We start from the raw sequence: 8,897 nt of genomic DNA on the forward strand, positions 1-8,897 counted from the left end.
CCAGAATCCAAAATCCATGCATCATCTAAGGTAGACTAGAATGTCATTGTCACTATCATCAGTGACTGCATTGATCTCCTCAATCTTCATTTTTCCTTTGTCCTCCCTTGGACTCTCTTCCTTCTTATTTGCACCCCAATTTGCATTCTTTTTCTTATCCTTTTGCTCTCTTTTCATCTTGTAGCAATCCTTTTTCATATGGCCCTTCTTGCCACAATGGTAACACTCAATGTTCTGTGCCCTGGATTTGCTACGAGACTTCCCTCTTTCTTGAGACTTCACAACAACTTGCTGCTATTGCCACACAAGGACAAAAGAGTAATGCATTCTCTATGCAACTGCACACAAACCATTTAGAGATGATGATTAGTTGTCTTCTCTTCAAGAGAGGGGGAAACACATATGGTGAGTTAGAAATGATTTTCCCTACTAATCCTACAACTCCACCCTTTCAAATTTCATATCCAGCTGAATATTATTGCCTAAAATAGAAGGGTGGATTTGATAGGCTCATCCATGAAAAAAACCCTCAAACATAGGCTCCATAGAAGGGTGGATTTGATAGGCTCATCCATGAAAAAAACCCTCAAACAAGATTTTTAAAGCTTCCCCTCTTCATCATTGCAGCTTGACATTGTTTGAGTTCTGTGTCACGATTTGGTATAGTTATTTCCATATTCTTCAACAATGTATCATGATTTATGTAGAGAATCTATTCTTCAATCTTTAAGAGAGTCCCAACAGTTGGGTTTATGCTTCTATTTATGGGAAAAATTCTCAACAAACTTCACCTTTGCTCTTGGGCTAAGGAAGTTTTTGTTTCCAATTTTGCTTTCCTTGGTAAAGGCTTCTATCATGCTCACTATGCCTTGCCTGATATCCTTTAAACTTTTGTTCGTACCGACGGTGTTTGGGGCCATGGTTTTCTAGCTCATGTTATGCCGTGGGATCCCCAATTTTAAAAGAATACACGTCTTATCGTCTAGTATGGGTTACATTGAAGTCTCCTTCGGTCCATTTCTTTCCCCATATTCACACTCTTACAGCTTTGCTTGGGTGGGTACTTCATGTTCCTCAATGAACGTAAGGCAACCTATAGAAGATTTTGGGTTTTCATTTATTTACGTAGGGTAGCCTCATGAAGCCACTTGATAAATTTGCATGAAGCCACTCGTAACCTTCAACTTCAAATAAAGCCCAGGCTCCAAATTTGCAAGGGATCTCCAAATTTGGTACTAGTGTCACTCAAAAAAGCACTCAATTCTTGTAGCCTACAAGAGGGTTTTGCCTAGGTCGCCTAGCTTGTGGAGCTTGCATCAGAGCGTTTCATGATTCCTCTTGAAGACAATTCGAACCTCCTTGTAAGTTTCTCAAGTTCATCGGACTAAGGTTCCTTCTAGTAAGACCTCAAGTCTTTCAACTACAGAGTCGGATTACAAGAGGTAAAAGCGGGTTCACGAAATGTTCAAATGGCTCTATGGAAGGTGATACAAAACACAAGTATTGCAAGTGAAAGAAATAGGAGATCAGGATCGACATTGCAGAGCTTTTGGTACACAATGGACCTTGCAAAGGGATTTCTTAGGAGCTCCAAATGGGAATTGATCTAGATTTGAACCCGGCATTAATCAAACATGCAACCTTTTGATTCATACACTATCCTTATGCTTGGTGGACTGCAACAATTAAAAGGCATTCTGCCCAGCAACTCAGCAACAAGCAAATCGCTTGGAGATTGGCCAAATCCACTTTGACACTCAAAATGGCCTAGTAATCAAATGACCACTTCTTCTTGTGCACCTATTTAAGGGAGGATTTATGTCCTATGAATTGAGGCACACTCCCTATCAGGAGCACACTTCACTTGAAACTAGGTGTAGCCAGCAAAGTCAGGAGCGCACAATAGTTCTAGACAAGAAAGGCCAATCTCTTTGCACCTATTTGCTACCCCAAATTCTTCTTATGGCTGCCCTGAACTTTTAGCCTTCAGTTGTCTCTACCAAAGACATCCAAGCTACTCTCTGTTTCTAATTTTTCAAAACGACAGTTGCTTTGTTGTCACACTGTTCCTCATCATGAACACGGCCTCTTTGCAAAGCTGGGCTGATCTGCAACCTTCACAAGTCGAGGAACTCAACCATGATCGAAACCTTGAAGGAAGAAGGTTCAAAGATGAAGATTCCTATCGAGAACTACTGGTTGAGTTGGCAAAGGTATTGGAAGATCCTCACTGGAGGACTCAGTGGGAAGAGTGAATATGAAGAGGCCTCCTGTCTCTCAATCTTAAGCAAAATTGAGTGCAAAGTAATCATCAAGACGAACCAAAGAAGAGCGATCTCCAAGTAGTCAAAGAAATCATGAAAAGGACACGAAGCATGCCTTCCAGCATGGAAAGTGCACCCCCAACTCTTCTTTAGAAAGATCTTCATGATCTCATCAAAGGAGCCAAGGAAAGAAGTGTGGAAAAGATATCCTAGCCTCGATTCATCCTTTGGACAAGAGACCAAGAGTCTCCAAAATTTACTATTATTTTCAATGGTAGATTACCCAATTTGTTCGTATGCAAAGCGTAGCATACCATTGTATCTTGTTCGAGAAGTAGTTATTAGATATCAAGAAGTTGATCACTTGGGGTTCTCCATCCGCTTGTTGTGCACGTCTTTTGTTTAGACTACTATTTCTGGTGCTTATGTGGCACATTAGTCGCTTGGCAATGGTGAATCAAACCTTGTGTGCTTCAATAAAACTGCCTCTTGCAAAATTGTCGGTAGTATTGCTCACTGTTCTTTAGAATCGACACTTGTCCAAGGCTACCAAATCCTCTCACTCTAGATATGTTGATACCTTTACTTGTCCTTACATCTTTGTAAGTGTCTACTAGAGTGATAGATTGATCTCGTTGCTTTAGACTTGTGGCTAACCTAAGGGAGCTCGGCCCGTTAGTCGGACGTACTATAGATTCGATTAAATAGGAGTAATTTTCACGTACAAAGGTGATATTGAAAGCTGTCACACGGAGTGGATAAATGTTTAACGAGGCATAGCAAAAGTACTAGCAACCTCAGTGTTGCCAATGCAGCCAACTGAGGGATTATATGTGCTTCGAGCAAGGCAACCCTTCTTCTATTTAGACTTTGATGTAGGGATAGAATTGCTCGTATGCCATTTAAAGATACTGGGGCCGAATCTGGTTTGCTAGGAGTTTTTTTATTCAAGTTGCACAACGAGTCACCATGCTTGCAAGCAATTCTTCACTTGAGAAATTCGATAGCCAGTTTTAAAGCAAGTTCATCAATTCTATGTAGGTTGTCATGCTTACACAAACTTGCATATCTTACCTTCCAAAGTCATTGATCTTGAATCAGAGAGAAAAGCACAGTGGGAGTTCACAATATGAGGATTGGAAAAAGGCGCTCATGTTCCAAGATAGAAGCTAAGTATTCGAGCATGTTATTTTGTCAGGAAGAGGAAAGCTGGCTTTGATCTTGTAGAACATTTATCCCGAGAGAGCCTATTCTGATTGCACTAAACTATCTTTGGAAAATCGGCTTGAGAGGCGGTCTATCAGGTGGTAGCTACTTGGAGAATTCACAACGTGCAACGTGCTTGCCTAATATGTGATGTGGCGATAGCACACACGTCACAAAATGTGGTATGAGCTCATGGACTGTTATGCTTAGGAGCCGTTTTCGCGTAGGGGGTAGGATTTGCACAGGTGGGCAGAGGTGGCTAATCCAAATGCCCAAAAGCTCGTTCCAGCAAGTTCTCAAGTGCGAGCTAATCTTGTGCAGCACGGAGGTGCCCTGGGGCGCCAACTCAATATGTAATATGTTACTACCCTCGTCCAAAATCCAGGGTATGGGGGGACAAGGTCCATATATAATATGCATGGATTTGTTTTAAACATTTCAATTATGCAAGGGAAAAATATGAAAATTTCATGTCCTCCCTCCCACAAAATATAAGTTATATACCTTGAAAAATATGCAAGATTTTAGGATTTGTACATATTTTCATAATATGTGAGGTGCAAGGGGGGGTCTTTTGGATGAGGGGGGGTAAAACAAAAAATACACTAAAATATGAAAACCCATCTCCTTTCAAATTAATGTAACTTTTTCATGTGTTACCTAAATTTCAAGGTGTAAAAAAGTATTTGAAGCTCTTTTAGTGTAGAACACAACCTTATTAATTTGAATAATTTATACTAATGGCATATTATTAAATTCATCTGATACTCAAGATGTTGATAGGTTTTCTTACGAAAAGGAGTTGGCGCCCCAAGGGAGGTGCTAGCATTGCCCTGCTTGTTAAGAGGCTGTTTCTGCGCACACCAAGCACCCACACATGTTACCAAGACTAGATTTGTGGGTAAGGTTGACTATAAGGACTAATAAGTCTACGAGTTTTCCCCTCCACCGGACAGATTTTGCTTTGGCCTTGTCGCCAGGCTATGGCGAGGGTAAACTTTGCCGCATCCAGCACCTTGCTTGTTGCCCGGCTATGGCGAGATTGAGCTCATCCTTCATTTCTGCGGGCACCCAGTACTCTTAAGATTCAATTCGTAGCTCCTCTTTTGAACCGGCCGCCTTCTACTACCCTCATTTTGTGTTTTTCCTACCTAGAAAGCGCAGATTGTAGCCTCATTTGCAGGGTGGGATACACCAGCGCATGTTAAAATTCATGCAGACAAATAGGAGGCCCGTGCGAAAGGTTTTTACAGAAAATGTGAGTATTCTCTGATGAAGGAGCGTTCTTGACAACGATGGGGAATTTGTTCCCAAGCAGAATCGTGGAGTAGTAGAGGAGGATTTGAAGATGGAACCGTTATGGAAGTTGCTCCACTTGCTGGAACCTGCATCGTTAGTGTTGATTTCGACAGCAGTCGTGGTTGTGTATGCATCAGCACAACGTGCCCTCAATTATGAGAGGGAAATGGAAAGGCACCGTGATTTGGCAGATTCATCCATCACCTTGGACAGCTCACAGGCCCTAATGATCCCCGTGGCGAGCTCATGCAGTCTGCTCCTAATGTTCTACCTTTTTGCATCCATGTCCCAGATCATCATGGTATTCACTGCAATTGCATCGGCATCCTCATTTGCTTTCTGCCTAGCTCCATACGCTGCATCGATCAATTCACAACTAGGGCTTACAGATACAATTGTGACGCGGTGCTGCTGGTGGCACCTAACTCGTAGTCAGGTGGTCGTAGCTGTGGCCAGTGCCGGGATGGTGGGAGCGTGGCTTATTTCAGGACACTGGGTTTTGAATAATGCCCTCGGAATCTCTATCTGTGTCGCTTTTGTCAGTCACGTCCGTCTGCCCAACATTAAGATCTGTGCATTGCTCCTAGTGTGCCTCTTCCTATACGATATCTTTTGGGTCTTTTTCTCCGAGCACTTTTTTGGAGCCAATGTGATGGTTTCTGTAGCTATGCAGCAGGCATCAAATCCAATACACACTGTTGCCAACACTTTAAAACTCCCAGGGTTTCAGGCAGTTACTAAGAAGCTGGAGCTGCCTGTCAAGCTTGTGTTCCCAAGGAATTTATTAGGAGGAGCCATGCCTGGGAGCACTGGAACAGAATTCATGATGCTTGGCCTGGGTGATATGGTTAGTTATATTTTGACCCTATTATCCAAAATTTCCTGTCGACAGTTGTGAGGACAATATTTGTTTTGAAATCTCTCGACTAAGATTCCATCTGACGATCTTCTAGGGCTGGAATGGTTCTTTCCCAGTTTCAGCATGTAGCAACATTTGGAAGGCTCCAAAAGTTTAACCAGTTGGTTCATTTGTTGCACAATGCAGGCAATACCTGGAATGCTTCTTGCTCTCGTGCTATGTTTTGACAATCGAAAAAGCAAAGATTGCAGCAATGATGTGAATACTTCAGTCAAGGGCCAGAAGTATCTCTGGTACGCTCTTTCAGGCTATTCAGCAGGGCTTGTTGCTGCACTTGCTGCTGGGGTGCTCACCCGCTCTCCACAACCAGCTCTCCTTTATCTGGTATGATATGATTGAGAAATTTATCTGCTTACTAGATTTCCCTTGTGCCCTGCTAATGTGAGTTGAGAATTTCGTTTCTTCACCAGATTCCCTGTTTGCCTCTGCTTGTCTTGTCTTGGGAGAGCATTTTGCAAAAATGAAGATTACCTGAAAAGCACATGTATGGTGCTTGTACCAAAAAGCACCATACATCCATATTGCGTTTTCTAGAAAGCCACATGTAATTGTGAAGCACTTGGTAATGCAGGTCTGTATGTTATAAAAATTTGGCCACGATAAGCCAAGAGCTCACATCACATCAACATCTTTCAAATACAATATTGAGTATCCTACCTTACTAAAATCATGCAAAGCTAGGCTAACATGCCCTCAGGTTGATGTTAGAATGGGGAACATCTCTACCACTGATGATTGTTGTTGATGAATCTTCATGTTTTCCATGTCACACAACCTAGAGACGAATGTAAACATAGTACATGTGCTTGCATGGAACAAATGTGCTTTGTGTGTCATGGGCAGTGACATCCTTTCTAGGATTCAATGCACAATATCCTCCATTGTCAGAGTCGAATCTTCATACCCAAAACTCGTTATTATTATTCACCTAGTGCATATATTTGGTCTTCAAAAACAGCACACATGCACAAGCAGCAGGTTTTTTGTTGGAAATCAATGCCCCCCTCTCATGTAACTATGTGGCTCATCAAGAGAGAGGGCTCAGCCCTTGCGAGTCTTCCCTCAGGATCATTGCAAGTTTGAGGCATACCAGACGGGTGTTTACTTGGGAGATGGTAGCTCTCATAGGAGAGGCATGCATTCCACATTGAGATGGTTTCTTCTGCTTCCTTGGTGAGTCATGAAATAGTAGGAGGCACCCTATCCTCTAGCAACAACCACTGAGCTGTTTGGAGGAAAGTGTTATGAAGTTTGTTGCTAGCACCATAGCCTGGTGATGACTCATGAGAGGGCAGCAAATCTGACCTGTAGGGGTAGAAATGGGCTGACCTAACGATGTGGCACTTTTGCCTGCTGTGGTGGCTCAACGTCTGCTTTAAGCATTTATTAGGCTTCTGTTTGCGCTTTCTTGGGCTACTGTGTATTATTTCTTGGGCTGCTGTTGATGTCACTGCCAGAGGTAGTAGTAGTGAACGGAGGTTCTGAAGATGGCTTCTGCTTCTATGTGGAGTTTTCTTTCAGCTTGATGTCAAGGCAACATTTTTCTCAAAGGATTGCTATTTTACTGAAGCAGTTTTACAATTATCTTTTCTACCAAAGTATGCTACAGGGTTGGCATTGCCACCTTATTTAGGCTACGTGTTTGAATTTAGTCCCCATTATCTATTAGGTATCTATTATGGCTGTTTTTTTGCTTAGGTGGACTCTGTGATAGTGATGCTGCCTATAACAGCTACTTAGGCACCCAAAACTATGATGGCAGGCCTTGTCACACATCGGTAAGGTTGGGTTTGCCCCCTGATTATTAGTTAATGAGTGACTCTGGGGCCAAGTACTTCCCAGGACTAAGTTTTTCTAGCTTATAAAACGTAGCTTTAGTGCTTGAGCATTGCATTATTGATAATACTCTTTCTGAGCTTTTCTTTTTTGGGTCTGTTTGTAGTTTCCCCCTGGATTCCAGCAGAGCTAAGTGCCTTGGCTTTCCAAGTTCTCCTGGATACTTTTGTGATGTGGAATGATCTGGTGTCTACAGCTTCATCTTGATTGCAAGTTATTAAGCCAAGCCTCCCTTACGAAAGTCTATCCTGCATGTTGTGCTTGTTCTAGTTTGTTCTGCTCAATTGGTGATGCACATGCACTATGTCTGGAATATATTAAAGCTTTGAGTTGCGTGTAATTAAGCCTGCCCCAAAGTCAAGCCCATTCTTGTGTGCGTGTAACTTTCTAGCAACACTTATCCATGGCTAATGTTGAGATTTTTGTGGATGTAAATTGATTTTTCTGTGAAGAATTTGGATCCAGTCTGTGTGTTCAGCTGTCAGCTACAATCATTGGCTGATCCTACTGCTATCTTTTCTGAGGCTCCACCAGGTTCCTTCAACTCTAGGGCCGGTTGTGTTCTCTGCATGGACTAGGCATGAGCTGCAAGAATTGTGGAATGGACCAAGGCCAGTTGTGAATGAGAAGGGCAGAATGATGGAGGTCTGACATGCGGTTTTCGTTGACATTTGCGAGGGTGTTCATGTGTATCCTATGTGTCTTACCAAGCCATCATATTGATGTGTACTGAAAAATGTCAGGGAAGGAATTGAGTCACATTTGGCATGTCTAAGCCCATTAATGTTCACACGTCTACAATCCTTGGGGATGGTTGGGGCTGTTGGAGATAACATTAAATGTTTTTCTTCGTTGGTACGAAGGTGTGAACATGTCCACACCTGGGCTCCATGGGCGTCACTGTTAATTTCAATTTATTTATTCCATCAATTTCATCGCTAAGCTGTTTCCAATTGGATGACCAGACGGCAGTTGAAAACAAGTTTTGTGATGGAAAACCCTTTGTGGGGTTAACATAGTGAGAAAATTTATGGTAAAGTTTCATCTTTTCTCGTTTTTGTAGAAAGGGATTTGAAGCTCAATACCAAGTCAATCACGTTTGCATCAGTAGATTTATGGCTTGATTTATCATATATTTCAGCTTCCAATGCTAACCAAGATTTTCTTTCTTGATGTTAGCGAAAATGTGGTTTTTCTGAAAGTGACCTGCCTGCCACCTTAAGAGAAAATACTGCAGTAATGACAGTAATTCGGCTTATCCTTTTCTTCCTACATAGAACACCAAACGAGCTTGGAAACAGACCCGGAGACACAAGTGCGGTAATGATGGGTAAGCTTGTTGTGATGTTTAACATGGTTGATAAGCTAAATTG

At 42.2% G+C, this 8,897-nt stretch overlaps 1 protein-coding gene across 2 annotated transcripts; it reads left to right on the forward strand.

Annotated features, from left to right (window-relative positions):
* The first annotated feature begins 4,333 nt into the window (after positions 1 to 4,333).
* On the forward strand, positions 4,334 to 8,577 carry LOC147885979 (signal peptide peptidase-like 1). Of its 2 annotated transcripts, none has more exons than XM_087396700.1 (3): positions 4,334 to 5,616; positions 5,815 to 6,012; positions 7,977 to 8,577. In XM_087396700.1, exons 1-3 carry the CDS (start codon positions 4,819 to 4,821, stop codon positions 8,100 to 8,102), a joined length of 1,122 nt encoding a protein of 373 aa, XP_087252826.1. In that variant the 5' UTR covers positions 4,334 to 4,818; the 3' UTR covers positions 8,103 to 8,577. The 2 variants fall into 2 exon arrangements, with proteins under 2 accessions (XP_087252826.1, XP_087252827.1); XM_087396701.1 differs by having other exon boundaries at positions 4,340 to 5,616; positions 8,059 to 8,577.
* The last annotated feature ends 320 nt before the right edge of the window (positions 8,578 to 8,897 follow it).

This window comes from Dipteris shenzhenensis, chromosome 25, assembly GCF_047967505.1.
Source record: "Dipteris shenzhenensis isolate YYH24624 ecotype China chromosome 25, Dip_SZ_1.0, whole genome shotgun sequence".
NCBI classification, from domain to species: domain Eukaryota; kingdom Viridiplantae; phylum Streptophyta; class Polypodiopsida; order Gleicheniales; family Dipteridaceae; genus Dipteris; species Dipteris shenzhenensis.

Bases quoted from the DNA above. Each gene is read 5' to 3' on its own strand.
- LOC147885979 (XM_087396700.1), top strand. From the start codon at position 4,819: ATGGAACCGTTATGGAAGTTGCTCCACTTGCTGGAACCTGCATCGTTA. The intron at 5,617-5,814 runs GTTAGTTATATT...TGCACAATGCAG, and splicing joins TGCTTGGCCTGGGTGATATG to GCAATACCTGGAATGCTTCT. The intron at 6,013-7,976 runs GTATGATATGAT...TTTTCTGTGAAG, and splicing joins AACCAGCTCTCCTTTATCTG to AATTTGGATCCAGTCTGTGT.